This window comes from Mesocricetus auratus, unplaced genomic scaffold (genome assembly GCF_017639785.1).
Source record: "Mesocricetus auratus isolate SY011 unplaced genomic scaffold, BCM_Maur_2.0 Super-Scaffold_100015, whole genome shotgun sequence".
In the NCBI taxonomy this organism is placed as follows: domain Eukaryota; kingdom Metazoa; phylum Chordata; class Mammalia; order Rodentia; family Cricetidae; genus Mesocricetus; species Mesocricetus auratus.
Window position 1 is genome coordinate 40,398,412 of NW_024429198.1, and position 15,830 is coordinate 40,414,241.

At 39.6% G+C, this 15,830-nt stretch overlaps 1 protein-coding gene across 3 annotated transcripts in view; it reads left to right on the forward strand.

The window, feature by feature from the left end:
* The window catches only part of Rttn (rotatin), a 125,987-nt gene that overhangs the window by 900 nt on the left and 109,257 nt on the right, over window positions 1-15,830 (forward strand). For 2 of the 3 annotated variants that reach the window (XM_005065388.4, XM_040757815.1), the window contains exons 3-10: window positions 567-744; window positions 1,026-1,115; window positions 1,800-1,890; window positions 3,579-3,693; window positions 5,307-5,457; window positions 8,442-8,607; window positions 10,160-10,338; window positions 13,413-13,528. In XM_005065388.4, the coding sequence (XP_005065445.2) occupies window positions 567-744; window positions 1,026-1,115; window positions 1,800-1,890; window positions 3,579-3,693; window positions 5,307-5,457; window positions 8,442-8,607; window positions 10,160-10,338; window positions 13,413-13,528 (1,086 nt within the window). Of the gene's footprint in view, window positions 1-566; window positions 745-1,025; window positions 1,116-1,799; window positions 1,891-3,578; window positions 3,694-5,306; window positions 5,458-8,377; window positions 8,416-8,441; window positions 8,608-10,159; window positions 10,339-13,412; window positions 13,529-15,830 lie in introns of those variants that run through there. The other variant, XM_040757817.1, reaches the window with a different exon arrangement.

The following is a 15,830-nucleotide window of genomic DNA, read 5'->3' on the forward strand; positions in this document are numbered from 1 at the left end:
TACCTACCTTAAGAGTAACTTAATTGTAGGGATCAGTGTCAGTATAAGTTCAATTTTTTTATACCTTTAAATCACTGTCCTTGTGGAGGAATCCTAATGATTTTGGCATCTTGATTTACAGTAAGGATAGGATAAAGTGTCAGTAGAGAAAAGTAACTATATATAAGAGACAAGGGTCAACCAGTGGAGTGTGTGTGTGTGTGTGTGTGTGTGTGTTGGGGAGACAGTGCAGTGATGAGAATGTATAAAAGTGTTGTAATGAAACCCAATTTCTAAGGTCACTATATTAACAATCAAACATTTAAAAATAAAAGAGGAATTTGTAGTTTGTGTTTTCAGTGCTCAGAGTCTTGGCTTCTCTCTCTTAAGATTTCTCTCTCAATTTTGTCTTTCCTTACCTTATGTTTGATTCATGGAAGTTGTTTACCCTGAGACTCAGAATTTGTTTTTCAAAACATGGAATATTTGATGTACCAAAATAACTATGTGTTGACTGTGTGTCGAAAATGAAGTTTCGAACATTTTTGTGTTCACGGCTATTCTCAAGACTTTTTCTCTTACTGTAGCATTCCCCAGCGGTCCAGCACATGATTGACCTTGGTGCAGTAGAGTTCTTGTCTAAGCTCCGTCCAAATGTGGAGCCAGCAATACAGGCCGAGATTGATGGCATTCTTGATGGACTTTTTATTCTCCCTTCAGAAGTTCCTACTCTGTGTTCTGCCACTTATCAAACTGATCAAATTGGTAAATGTTTTTCTGTATTCAATTTTGTTAATTTTTTTTGCTGTGTATTCTCTTTAAAATCTTTATTAGATTTGTGTGTGTGTATGTATCTATGTGAACAGTAATTTTTTTTCTTGTTTTGGGAGATACAGTATTCACAGAACAAGCTAGATTGCCTTTTTTTGTTTTTCTTTGTGTTAATAATCATTGAAAGAGTGGGAGGAAACAAAATAATTTAAAATGAATAATTTTATTTTAGCAGGGGAATTAATAACACAGTAATTCATGTATTTTCTTTTCAGAATTATCACAACAACATGAAGTTTTAACAGGATATTTCTCCCAAGACAAAAGGAATTTCCAGCAGATGGACGTACTGTCAGGGCCAGTGGGTGTGTATAGATGGGGACGTGTTTGATCGGTTGACAGAAAGATCAATGGACTCTTCTTTCTTGCTCCAAAGATACGTTGTGGTCAGACTGGAAAGCCTCAGCACAAAGTTTAATGTTTCATTTGCGTCGTACTAGCTTAGGATTTTGAGTCTGTGTGGTCAGGTTTAAGTGTCACTGACTGTATTGAGCCAGGTAGGCAGGTGTTGGTGCTGTCACTAGATTGAGTGCTTGTTGAACACAAGTTCTTATCAGGTTTGTGCCAGGTATGATGCATGGCTGGTGTCATGGGTGGTACCAGCTTATGAAATGGGATCATCAGTCCAGCTATTCCTCTTGGAGACTCAGGGTCAGCCTAGTTTCCTTTTCATCACAATTTGTCTAACACCCAGTTGACGTAAGATCAGGGCCTCTTGATTTAGCGTTCTCTTCCAGGAGTCTCACTTCCAGGTCTTAGTGTGTGGTTGTCCTATGTCTGGTTTATGCTCTTGTACTTGTGTTGTAGAGACCTTCCTGATGATTCTTTGTAGTGACTTACATTAGTTTGTTTCCTATTGCTGTGATTAATACCATGACCCAGAGCAATCTGGAAGGAAAAGGTTAATTTCATTTTACAGCTTATAGGTATTATTTGCACACTGTCATGTTCGATCCTTTGACATCTTAAGTTTGATGTTCCTTTAACAGGAAACCCAACTGTGAAGTGGCTGAAGTTTTCTGTATTTCCTTGGCTACCCCTGACCACAACAGATAGACATGTTCTTTCCTCCAATGAAAGGTACAGTTCTGATGTATTATAGGTCTTTTTGGTTCTTTGTAGCCATAAACAATCTGATAGTTACCACAATATGTTTTCATCTGGAAATGGTAACAAGTATTGAAAAGAGGTACAGTTTTCAGTATTAAAAAAAAAAGGCCAGAAAATGGTTGTATGTCTGTATCTTTGAGCAATCTACTTGCCCATTTTTCCCTCTCAGATAGGATATCATGTAGCCTAAGATGGCCTCAAACTTGCTACTTGTAGTCGAGGATGACCTTGACCTACTGACTCCTCCCTTCCGCTTTGCTCCTCTCTTGTACCGTGGTGATAAACATGCACTATACACCTGGCTCACTCAGTTTCTCTTTGTGATTGGAATCTTACATAATCTTTCATAACATGCTAGCTCTTATGGTGTAGATTGTCTGGTCTGATTGCCCATTTCCTGTGCCCTTCATAAACAACGATGGAAAACATAAATAATCTTTTTGATAAAATATATTTTAAAACGTGGGCTCCATTAGGAGAAAAACTTACCACTGTTGAGAAGGTTGGAGATAACCGCACTGATCTTCTCTATTGTGTCCTGATTTTATTACCTTCAGAAGTAGAGGGCTGATATATAAAAGTTTGCAGAGTTTTGTTTATTGTTTTTGTTTTTTAAAGTTTTTTTTTAATTATTATTATTATTTTTTTAGGACTGACCATAGTGGAACTCACTTTTAATACAAGTACTCTTTAGGCAGAGACAGGTGCATCTCTGTGAGTTTGAGGCCAGCCAGGGCAACATATTGAGACTCTTTCTTAAAAATTAAAAATAGAGCAAGTCTTATTTGTATTTTTAATTATATATGTCTGTGTGTGGGTTTGTGCATGTGTGAGTGCAGGTGCCAGAGAAGTCCAGAAGAGGGCATCTGATCCCCCAGAGCTGGAGTTACAGGTTCAGAGCTGCGTGATGTGGGTGCTGGGTATTGAACATGGCTTCCTCTGCAAGAGCAGCATGTGCTCTTGAATACTGAGTTATCTCTCCAGTCCCAGAGAGTGTTTTTAATATCCATATTCATTTGATACGATTTCATTGATATCACAATAAATGACCTGCCTCTTTCGATAAGGTGTGAATTTATGCAAAAAATCCAACTTGAAAGAGTTAAGGCAAGATACAAGTGATCCTGATAATGCTCCCATCATTTTCTTAGGGGAAAGTATTGTATAGGTAATGCGCACCTTAGAAAGAGTTGTGAGTCAGTACCTAAGGAAGAGGTGGCCCAACCCTAGGTGGGTTGTGGACAATTGCTGCATCCTCAGGTAAGTAGAAGCTGAGGGGTGTGGGATAAGAAGACACCTAGCTAGAATCGGGAAGATGACTAGGCTGTTCTCTTTTCTTTGAATTAGAAAATCGTGTTTGACCTCAGCAGGCCCATTTGGTAGAACCGTGAGTTTCCACACTCAGTGGCTGATGTGATAGAGTTGCTGTTCTGAGTGTAGTCTGGTGGAGGATCAAAGCCAGCAAGCAGTCACTGCGTTACAAGTGTAGGCATCTGGAAGGAGCTCCTCCTCAGAGTTCACTATGAAAAGATGGAGGCTGCGTCACCGGAAATAGTGATGCTGCTGCTAAGCCTTAGGTGTAATGGAAACATTTATGCCACCAGCTGACATAGGCAGGTGTAGGAGGACGCTTCTGACGTCTAACTCTGTTGTCCTAGCTCTTTGAGAAGTAGTAACCACACTCTGATCTGGAACACATGTGAGCTTCTGAAGGATGTGATCATGCAAGACTTTCCTGCTGAGATTTTCCTTCAGAGACCAAAGATTGTGCAGGTAAGGTCTGCAATTGCTTTAGGTTTTCTTTTTTAAAAAACAGAACAGTTTATCTCATCACAAATTAGCAAATTGCATGGCAGAGTAATAGTCTTTTGGAAGAGAGCTAGTATTAATGTATTTAAAAAAGTGAAGTATTGAGTTATTTAAGCTGCTTTCTCTTCAGCTTGTCTGTATAGTTACAGTTCTTTTAGTGGACAGTAGTTTCATTGAGTACATTCTCTTAACTTTGCCTCTCTCAAATTGTCAGTTTTGGATTATCTCCTTTTTTAAGATTTAAAGTTTTAAATTGGTTGTGTCTGTTGACACACATACCAGAGTGTGCTCATGGAGGTTAGAAGACAACTTTATGGAGCTGATTCTCTCCTTCTGCCTTGATGTGGGACCTGGGGATCAAGCTTAGGCCACCGGGTGCATGGTAAATTCCTTTACCCACTTAGTCACTCACCCTACTCATTTATGGGTAATCTAAGGGAGAGCATAAGCGTTGGAAGTTAAGGGTGGGCAGCAGTAACCTTTGAGTATCTTATATTCAGGGCACAATGCTGGAGAAGTATGTTACCAATGAGCAATGTTGACTATTGCTTTTCCTTTGTGCAGTCTCTTGCTTCTGTCATAGAGAGATATCCAGGTGGGGACTGTAATATATTCATAGCATCTAGTAATACCTGAGGGCTCTTGGTCCTCACTCAAGCTGAATCGACCCCAGCAATTAGCAGTGAGGGCACCTACCATCACAGATGGCAAATGGAAACATGCAAACAAAAAAAGCTGTTCTTTGCCAAAGCCGAAAAGTGCTTCAGATGTGTGAGGTGGAAAGGACTTGCCAGGATTCTGGGTGCTGTGCAGTGTGATGGGACCTTGCTTCTCCTAGGTGGGGTGTTCTACAGATATTAGAAACAGGAAATACTGACTAGTCACCCTTTTTAGTATTTTCATTTCATGTTTATAAATGTTTTATCTGCATGTCTGTCTGTCTATCACGCGTGTGCCTGGTGCCCATGGAGTTCAGAACCGTATGGGTGCTGGGAATTGAACCCAGGTTCTCTGCAAGAGCAAGAAGTACAATTAAATACTTCGAGCTGTAGTCGGCTTTTACAAATTGTTGTTGAGGTGAGGTCTGGCTGTGTTTCCTAGGCTGGTCTCAAACACATGTGGGCTCAGTTGTACTGACTGTCTGAGTATCTGGTCCTGTGGCAGGCATGTGGCACACCTTGACTTTGTGCAGTTGGCCCCTCCTTTTACTTTTTCTGAACTCTGGGCATCAAACTCAGGGGTCAGGCTTGTGTGGCAAGAGTTTTGACCCTATGGCCCTAGTTTCCTATTTTATCAAAGTTTGCAACCTTAGGTTTTCTTTGATTAGTCACCCTTCCTTACTTAAGTGCCACATCCTTTTTTCTTTTTGAATGTAGTTCTAAAAACATTAATTAAAAAAAAACAACATAGATGCTGTTGTTTATGTCCTGGAACTTGCTGTGCAGGTCAGACTGCTGCCTTAAAGTTGCGATTGAACACCTCCTCCTGCCTCTGCCATCCAAGTGCTGGAATCCTGGGCTTGCCCACCAAGCTCGGTGTCGTCTATCTCTGTAACTCCTTTTGCTCCCCTGTCTCAGGGCCTTTTGTGTCTGGTGAAGCTGGCCTTTGGGGGAGATGGAAAGCATCGCGTGGCGTTGCAGTCGGTGTCCTGTTTGCAACAACTGTGCACGAGTTTAAGGAACAGACTCAACTTTTACCGAGACCCCAACCTTTTCTCAAATAAACAAGGTACTTTGCTTGTGTCTTCACCAGACAGTGATGTTCTTTATCTTCTGAGAAACTGTCCACTGCACTTGAAAGTTTGCTGTGTATGGAGAAATGTCATTGAATCCTTGAATAGAAGCTAGACAAATGACAGAACCACCATGATCCTGTTTTTTTTCTAAATCGAAGTTTGAGTTACTAAGAAAAAGACTTTCATACAGATGGAGGTGTGGGCACTAAGAAAGGAAGAGACACACACTGAAGGACAGTGGCACACACGACAGGCTGGTGCCAGCTTAAAGAGGTTGGTTTTAAGGGTCTCAGCAATGGCTGTGTATGTGATGTTGGTGGCTTTTGAAGTTACATTGCTCAAAGGACTTAATTATATTAGGATACTTATCTTTTATCTAAAGAACTTTTCTGAATGACTGTATGTGGCTCATGAGTGCATTGTGTGGGATTACAGGTTCATAAAGTAGGTCAGGAAAGGTCAATGGACTTCTGATTAGGAGGGCGAGTCGTTCATGGTTCATAATTTTCTGGGATTTTTAAAGATTAATTTCTATTGTTAAAAACAACACATAGTTTTGGGTTTACATGTAAGTGAAGGAAGCCACAGGGGTTGGATCCCCTGGAGCTGGAGTTCCAGACACACAGGGTCCCCCTGATGTGGGGGTTGGAACCAAGCCTGGGTCCCGAGGAAGAGCATCGAGCATCCTTCACTGCTAAACTGTCCAGTACCCTGGCTGCTCTCACCCTCATCTCCTTTCCTTCATTGGCTTCCCCTCTGAGACTTCTGGCTTCTCATCTTAAGGGTGCATAGCAGAAGTTCCATTTTCTGAAGCTTCTTCGTGGTGCATTTTCTTGTGCAGACATTTATAGATGCTTCTCTGTTTATCCCTAGGTTCTCTATCCTTATGGGCCTGGGGACTAGGATTCAGAGTATGACAATTCATGTGGGATTTAGGGAATTTTAATACAAGGTATATTTAATACAATTTTGTTAACAAATTGTTTGGTGTGAAAAGCACTGATTTGTATTTTAGCAAAACTTTGTTTATGCTTTTTGGAGTTGTAGCATATGATATGCTAGCAGCCACAGGCTTTTCACAGGAAAAGTGCCACCTAGTGGACAGATGGGTATATAGGGTGGCCTAGGCCGAATGGTCTTTACAACCTGATTTCTTTACCTGATTTCTTTGAGCCTACACACTATGCCTTGACAGGTGAGTACAAAACTCCAGTGATTTGTTACCCTGTTTTACTGTCTCCTTTTACGTGGGAACTTCACTCGTCCTCAGCTACTTGAGTGTTTGTAATTTACGTTGTAATTGCTATGGACTCTCATACTATTCGTGGGATATGGCTTTCTTATGGGGCTAAGCGTTTCATAGCTTTGAAGTACTGCAAGAGGTGCCAGCTGTTAGTTTTTGCTCTTCTAAATCTATCTAACAATGTATCTGTGTATCTATTGTGTGTTTATTATTATCTACAGCTGTTGGTAAATGCATACACATGTGATATGAAATGATACTATGTCTTCTTTCACTATCATATGTCTTTACAGATATATGTGAACATGGACATTTATTTTTTGAGGCGGGGTCTCATGTAGTTCTTGCTGTTCCAGAACTTGCTCTGTAGACCAGACTGGCCTTGAACTCATAGAGATCTGCCTGCCTCTGCCTCCCAAGTGCTGGGATGAAAGGCGTGTGCCACCAATGCCCAGCTAATGCTCACAGTTTTACAGTTCACAATTTTATAGACACATTTTGTTACCCTGAAGAGAGGCATTAAGTAATAACTCCCTATTTCTTCTTTCTTTAAACCCCGTTATGACCTGTATTTTATTGTGAATTTTGTCTAGTCCAGATACATGTGAGAACATGTAGAATTTGGCATTTTGTGCCTGGCTTATTTTCTTGGTAATATTTTAAATCTATGTCTTCATTATACCACATATGAGTATTTTATTTCTTCCTGTTCCTGAATAGTCTTCCATTGTATGTGTGTACCATATTTTGTTTATTCATTGTCTCCCGAGGGGCATGTGTGTTGTATATATCTTGGATCATATGTCAGTGTACAGTGTCCTACATGTGTGTGTTTGAGTCTGCTATGCATGTAGGAATGGTTTTTCTTCAGCTTTGGAAGGTCGACAAGCCCTTCATGGTATCTGCACCATTTTACATTGCTACCAGTACTGCATAAAGCTTCAGCAATTACAGTTACTCATTCTTGCTTGCTCTTGCTCTTTATCATAGGTGCCAAGTGGTTTATCACTGTCCTTTGATTTGCATCTGCAGATACTAACAATGGGTGACAAACTCACTAGTGGTTTTTCATGTGCTGGTTGTTGTTTCTATGTCTTCTTTGGAGAAATGGCTATTAAAGTCCTTGTCCATTTTTTTTCAGATGGTTCTTTGTTTACTGTTGAGTTTTAGGAGTTATTAATATATTCAATATTGATATAGCCAATATTGATATATTGGCTATATACTTGCAAATATTTTCCCAGTCTATTTTTTGTCTTTACACTTTCTTGTAACTTATTTTGTTGCCCAAATGAAAAAGTGACGCCGTCAGTTTATCTGTTTTACTTGTTTGTACATACTTTTGGTTTCGATATCTAGGGAGTAATTGCTTTGAGGATTTTTCTGTTTTGGGCTGGAGGAACACTTATGGCTTTAGCTCATATTTAGATTGTTTCATTTTGTTTAATGTTTGAATGTGGTCCAAGGCAGGGGTGCTTTGAGAGCTTAAAACTGGGAGGTGTTAGCAAGTGTTGTTCTGCTTCACAGTCTTGCTGTCTCTACCCAGAGTTTCTTAAAATCATGCCAGCAATGTGTTGTGTGAATATTTGTTGGAAGACTGACCTTCTCTTTGAATTTTGTCCCTGCAGAATCGCTCTGTCTCTTGTTAATTTTTCTGGAAGACTGGTGGATATAATTCACATTATCAGAAGCCTGTTTCTGCTAAGGGGTAATTGCAGTTCTTTATTTCTCCAGATACAATCTCGCAGAATTCTTCTTTGTCTTACTGTCATGAAACAAGAGGTACTTACCACTCCCCAAATCCATCTCCAGGAAGCAGCAGCCCTCGGCCTTCTGTGGTTGGGCGTACAGGCCAGCGGCCCCGAGGAGATGGTCAGGACTGGGATGCGGTGTCTTCCAGGTGACTGGCTCCTGTGTCTGTGTTTGTATTTTACGAGGAGGGAATTGTTCCTTCCTGTCTTTTCTTGAACTATTGCTCGTTTAAACTTGTTTTGATGGGTTTGTTATCATGATCTGCAGGTTAACAGGTATACCTTGAAACAGGAATACTCTGCACTCAGTACCATTTATACTTTCTTTCTGACTCTCTCTGTTACCAAAAACAGCGTGTTGGCAGCATTTTACTTTGATCTGGCATTCTGGCAACCAAGGCCGTAAATATTGTAACGCAGTAGCCTTTCCTTGCATGTTGTCCAGTAAGGTAGCCTGTGTCTTGGCTTGGTTGTTTGCTGCTGCCCTACAAGCTCACACAGATTCATGTACTCATGAGCATGGTGTTAGTACCACATGCCCTACGTTCTTGATCTCTTAGTCACCTTCAGACAGTTTTATAATCGGATAGGCATTGCTGTTACTGCCATTATTTACAGAAACGCCTGAAACCGTGGCGCTTGCTAAGGAGTAAAGTTGGGGCTGTGTATAGCAAGAGTAGAGTGCTTGGGTGGTTGACTGATGACTTACAGGTTTTCTCTTTACCTTGCTATGGGGTGGTTGACTGATGACTTACAGGTTTTCTCTTTACCTTGCTATGGGGTGGTTGACTGATGACTTACAGGTTTTCTCTTTACCTTGCTATGGGGTGGTTGACTGATGACTTACAGGTTTTCTCTTTACCTTGCTATGGGGTGGTTGACTGATGACTTACAGGTTTTCTCTTTACCTTGCTATCAGGCGTGCTTTACGGCCTTGCTCTCCATGTGTGAACAGCCTCCTCACAGAGTCTGCCAATACTGAGACAAACTTGAGTGGTTTACTTCAGTGTTTTGGGATGCTTGGGATCTTGGAGCTAAGAAATAAGGAAACAGCCATACAATTCGTTCAGTTTTAAATGTTCTAATAGCATATCTCAGTGATTTAGCTATAGTTGTGGATAACAGAGGTCAGAATTTTGAGGACCCAACGTAAGAATTTTTTTGATGGAGAAAGCCTTTCCATAATCATTACATGATGTTGAATATACCAGTAAAGTAATCCATTTCCATGGTATCTTTGAGGCCATTCTCCCGTTTCTCACATTGGCTTACTTAGAACATTAGCTGAAACTCACAGAAACCCTCGGCAACTTCATAAACTGGTTTTGTCCTCATGACTTGCTCCCGTGAGTGCTGTGTCGTAAGCCTCCTTGTTTCATTTGAGAGATGAGTGGGTTATCGCTGTGCATGTTTGCCGCTATTGGAATGCCGTGTTTCAGAATCGTCAGTATGAAAAGCAAGGTATAAGTCAATGGATGTTTTGCTTCGTGTTCAAGTTTTCTTTTGTGGTGTTGCAGTTGACAGCCTAGTGCATGATAGGTCAGCGCGTGTCATTGAGCTGCATCCCGTATTCCCTCAGGTACAGTCTCAAGTTCTCTATATGGAACTTGATCCAGTTTGTTAGAATTCTCACACGATTCAGTGTGATTGTGAGTGGGGTGAGATCTGCTTACTCAAAGTCTGCCTTTGTTCACTTTGCAGCGGAAGCAGCAGTCACGCGCATGTGAACTCTAGGCTGTCTGCACCTTCTTTGGACGTGGCCCATGTGGATCTGCCGGAGCTGGAAGTGGAGGACGCCCTGGAGCTGCAGTTCCAGCAACTCAGTCTTCCCCAGTTCTGCATCTCCATCCTGGAGGCCGCCGCACCTCTGCTGAGAACAGGTCAGCTGTGTCTGGAATCCCCTTTCCTGCACATGTGTTTTTGTCTCCTATGGCTGACGTGCTTGTTCTCTTTCCGCTTAAGGGTTTTAGTGTCCATTTTTACTTCTCTTCCCTAAGAAATTAATAAGCCCCCCCTTTTTACTATACTAAATGTGGGTGCCATCGTGATATTCAGATAGAATATTCTATTCATAGTTTTTTTATTGTCATGGGCTTCTTCTATATTTTAAATATAAACACTAACTATAAAATTTAGGTGAAAAAAGTTAAGAAAGATACATTAAGACCAGCAAAAAAAAAAATTCACTTTCACCCTTTAGTCACTGAGTTACTCTCTGCTTCTCACACTTAACATTCATGTCTTTTAAAGAGAGGTTTATTTTTATGTGTATGCGTGTTGGCACTTGCGTGGAGACCAGAAAAGGACATTGGGCTCCCTTGAGTGAGTAACAGAAGATCATGAGCCACTATGTGGGTGCTGGGAACCAAACCTGGATCCTTCTCTAGAGCATCAGTGCTCTTAACTGCTGAGCCGTCTCTCTAGCCACATTTATATCTTATAAGCCAGGAAATGGTAACCAAACCCCTTAACTGGATTCCTAACCTTTATAACAATGTATTTTTCTTTAAAAAAAAACCTCAAATATTCTGGGTCACATTTTAATCAGAAATATTAAGTATGCTTTTCCAAAAAAGTGGTAACAACAGTAACACTATGACTCCTCTCCCAGAGTCTATTAATTAAGCCCTGTGTTGAGTCCCAGCCTGCTGAGTCATTGGTGTTAGTATCCAGGCATCTGTACTGGCCTGTCCTTGGGGTTCTGACAGGATATGCCCTCAGCCACAGCCACTAAGAGCACCACCTGTGCACATTCACTATGTTCCCTTTTAAAATGGCCCTGCCCACCTCCCATCCCTCTCTCTCTTTTGTCTTCTCCCTTGCTATTCCTCTCTTTCTCTCTGTTTCTCTCTTTCTTCCTCTCCCTCTCTGTTTCTCTCTCTCTCTCTCTGTCTCTGCCCCCTCTCTCCCGCTTTCCTGTCTCCCCTGCTGCTCCAGTCTTTGGAGGCCCGTCTCCCTGCTTCCCTTTCCCCTTTTTGTCCTTTTCCCCTAATAAATAAACCCCTCTGCTTGAACTCTGTTCATGGTGTCTTTCTCTCTCGAGCCACTTTTCTTAATTGATAATTGATACTTGATTTCATGAGCATTATTTCCTGTATTTGTCAACAACCCATTTTCTTCCTCAGCAGTGGTAGTTAGGATTTTTATCCTCATGTTTTCAAAGGAGAAAACTAGGGTTTAAAATGATTTTCAGAATTACCCAGTGTCAGATGACCAACAGCAGGGACTTGACCAAAGCTCTAAATGTGAGGTCTCTGCTTTGCAACATTTTTCATTGTAAACAAAGTATTGGAGGCAGTAATGATTTTTATTCTGCAAATCTATACATTCGCCCTCAGTTTTGGATATTGAACCAGGTTTTTATGTTTTCTAGGCAAGCACTCACCCCTAAACCTACACATTTTAGTAGTTGATAAACTTGTCAAGATATAAATATAAGCAAGTTTTGCCCTTGTTAGTTTAATTATCAACAAAAAAATTCCTGTTATTACTAGTTAAACTTCTAAGGTTTTCTTTTGTTGTTGTTTTCCTACTTGGAAGTGATGGAGAAGAAAGTAAAGCAAAGATATAAATTTGGGAAACATTTATGCCTCGGAAAACCCTGTCCCCTTCTTTGCCCCAGTGGGGATTGTGGCTTCCAGGAGTGTGAGTGTGTATGCTTTCACATGCTGACAGTGTCATGTGATAGGAGAGTTGAACTTTGGCATCATTAAGTGTTTTTGTTTATTTGTCTGGTATAGTGGGAAGAACAGTTTTAGACTTAATGATTTTCCATTTAACCTTTCTTTAATTTGCTGTAAAAAGTCAGATTGATAATTATAAAGCTATATCTTGCACATAAAAATTTCTAAATGTTCCCTTGCCCTTTTGCAGTAAATTATTGCATAATTTGAAATTGTTCAGTATTGTAAGAGGTACAGAGAGAGAGCTTGCTCCAGCTGTTAATGAAAAAAATGAATGTAGGTTTCTGTGATTCAGGAGTTTGTTTAACTAATAATTCATTAGGAGCTAACCTTTAAGATAAAGGATAGGACAGAGTTATTTGAAAATTTGCCTCACTGAGAATTTTGGAAATCTCCACAAAGAAAGGAGATTAACGGTTTCTCTTAAAGGAGTGTTGGTTTTGTTCTTTTGAGCTGGTCTGGTAACGAGGCCAAGAACAGGTTATGTAACCCAGTGCTGGCATTCCAGGTGTGTACTACCATGTCTAGTTATCACAGCATCGCCTGTAATATTTGTGGGTAGTGGTTTTTTTGTTGTTTCTTAGGCACAGTCTCAGGTGTCCCAGTCTGTTCTTAAACTTACTACATAGCTTAAGATGACTTTGAACTTCTGATTTTCATGCCTTCACCTCTTGAGTAATGGGACCAGAGGTGTGCTTTACCACACCTGGTGTAGGCCATACTGGGAATGGAACCCAGGGCCTTACGCTAGGCAAGCACTCTACCAACTAGCTACATCTTTAGCATTGGATGGTATTTCTTGTAATCTCTTTAGATATGATATAGTGTGGGTAGACATCTATTCTTTTGTCACTGAGGTACAGAATTAGCTTTCTTTCTATGTGATTCTTATGTGTGAAAATACTCATCTGTGACAAAGCTTAAATCTTGTGGTAATAGACAGAAGTGATTAGAATGCATTCTCTAAATTTGCTTGTCGCATACAGTGTGTAACATGGATAGTTTCTGAGTTTGAAATTGCTTAAATCTATTTCATGGTAATTTTGGTTGTTTCTACTTTCAAATGACTTTTCCACTCGTGAGCACATTTGCTTTTTTTTTTTTTTTTTGTCGTGAGATTGTGACATCCTCATTCATCTTGCCAGCAGTCTTAAAAACATCAAAGATGGGGAAATAGGACTTGGAGAGCATGCCTAGCTAGAGGTCCAACTGATTATCTGAAATGGAGTGACTTTCTTTTCTCTCGCCTTTCTCCTGTTTCTATGTCTTAGGCAGCAGAGAAATGATCATAAGAGTTCTGGAACTGCTTGCAGAGGACATGATGCTTATTGGACAAGCAATTTCACCGGAAGTCTGGGATGACAGCAGCCTCTTTGCTATAGATGTGGTAAGACTCATCGTGTTCAGGGTGCAGTAGGTTGTACTTTCTGGTGATGGACTGTGATATGGAAGTATAAGCCAAATAAACTCCCACTTCCCCCAAGTTGGTTTGGTCAGTGATTTTGTTTACCACAGAAAAAGGAAGCAAACTATGACAGATGTTTGTTCTCCACTCTTGTGTATTTCATTTGGTAGAAATACACAGTAGCTTCAGGAATGCTGTTTTATAGCATAGCATTTAGGAAATGTATAAATTATCAGACTATGGTTGTTTTTGGTGCTCGAGATTGGACCCAGGACTTGTTGCACAAGAATTTTACCACTGAAACTCATTCTCAGCCCTCAGTGCATTCTTATGTAATTGCAAACTATACCTTTTTTTTTTTTTGACATTTCAGTGTAGCATAATTCCTTTGTCATTTTTATCTTTTATTTTGCAATCATCTGAGAAGTGTTTTTCTTGAAAGAATGATATTGTCTCTTTTGTTTAATGTCAATTAGTTATGTATGTTCTCATAATTTCCCTTTTCTTTTTGTTTATCCTGTTAGGGAAGTGTTATAATAATTTATTAGTCATAGAAAACATATATTGCTTTTAAGATAAATTGTTTGGGTTTTGTAAATGTTGGGGATGAAACCCAGGGCTTTACATATGGTGGGCATGTCCTTTCCACCTCGCTGTATCCCTAGCCCATGTGATGACTTGTAGTTAATGAATTTTCTTTGTTATTGTGATTATGTCTATCTATATTTAGTTAAGATTTGTTTGAGCTGTTAGAAAATGGGCTGTTCGTAATCCTTGGGAATAGAAGTCAGAACATAAAACACGAGTAAAATACATACAGTGCAGATATTTACATAACAGACAGTTGTGTGTTAATTAGCTTTCTCATGCTATCATGAATGCTTAAGATAATTAACTTGTCAAGGGAAAAGGTTATTTAGACTTACAGTTTTGGAGCTAAAGACTAAGTAGACCTAGTTGCTTTGGGTTTCAGGCAGGTGTGTGATAGAAATGGTGGTCTCTGTATGAGGTTACTTTGCATACCTCGCGGTCAGAAAGCAAAAAGAATGGGGAAGAGGTTAAGGGTCCTTCAGTCTTCTTCAAATGAAAGATTCCTGGGACTTAAAAGATATTCCACGGGGCTTTACCTCCTGATAGCTTTACCCTGGAGACTAAACCTTTAACATTTAAACCTTGGAGGCCATTAAGCTTCTAACTATAACAGAACCATGTATACAAATACCGATGGTATTATTTTTAATGATACATGGAAAGATAAATAAATTATATAGGTATAATAGTTTTTTTTTTTTTTGAGACAGTCTCATGTATCCGAGGCTGAGATCCCTACTTGCTGTGTAGGTGTGTAGTGAAAGATGGTCCTGAATTTCTGATCTTCTTCTTCCCAAATGCTGGGATTACAAGCATGAGATACCTAGACAAGGCACTAAATTTAGAGCTTTCTGTATGCTGAAAGATCATGTAAGCAACTGAACTACATCTCTAGTCCCAGATACAGTAATCCTTCATCTTTTTTCTTTTAAGTTCTGCTCCTTCATAGTAGTTTTTTCAAAAAGTTTTTTTTTCACATATTGAATGTTTTCAGCAAGTGATTTTATCCTTAGAAATGTGAGGAGTGAATTATCTGTTTCTTCTTAAATTAACTTGAAAATTCTTGGCCAGAACATTTATCTGTGAAAGTTAGTCATTCACTTTTTACTTGTGGTTGGTGACTCAATGGATTTTTTTTTTCTGTAAAGGTTAAATCTGTTATACAAGTACCAGTTGGTACATAAGAAATGCTAGGTCAAGTGTCAGTACTTGAAATTATACATGATTTACTTAAGAATAAATATCTCCTTGATAAAAGCTATTTTCTTCAGGATTATATTAGAAGAAGCAAAAACCTGAAATTTCTTTTTGTTGCTACTGTGGCCAAATTTAAGATGAAAGAATATTGTTGTTAACTCATTAAATGAATAACACTGTATTGTTTCAATTTAGAAATTTAGTACTCACGGATATATAATCATATTTCAAGATAGTTCTAAATAGTTCATTCATGTCTAACATTCTGTAATTCAGTTTTGTTAAGCACAGTGTAATGAATCTTCCCCTAAAATTAAATACTTGTATTCATTTGAAGTAAATAAAAGAAAATTGTTTTTGTTAAAACAGAAAGTTTATTGCTAAGCACTTGCCAAAATCGCGTTTTTCCAGAGTACCCCATTCTGCTTTGCATACAAAATCAGGTGCGGTTTTCCTTATACACACGGCAATTAGGTCAAGGAGCTGCCTTTGTTTC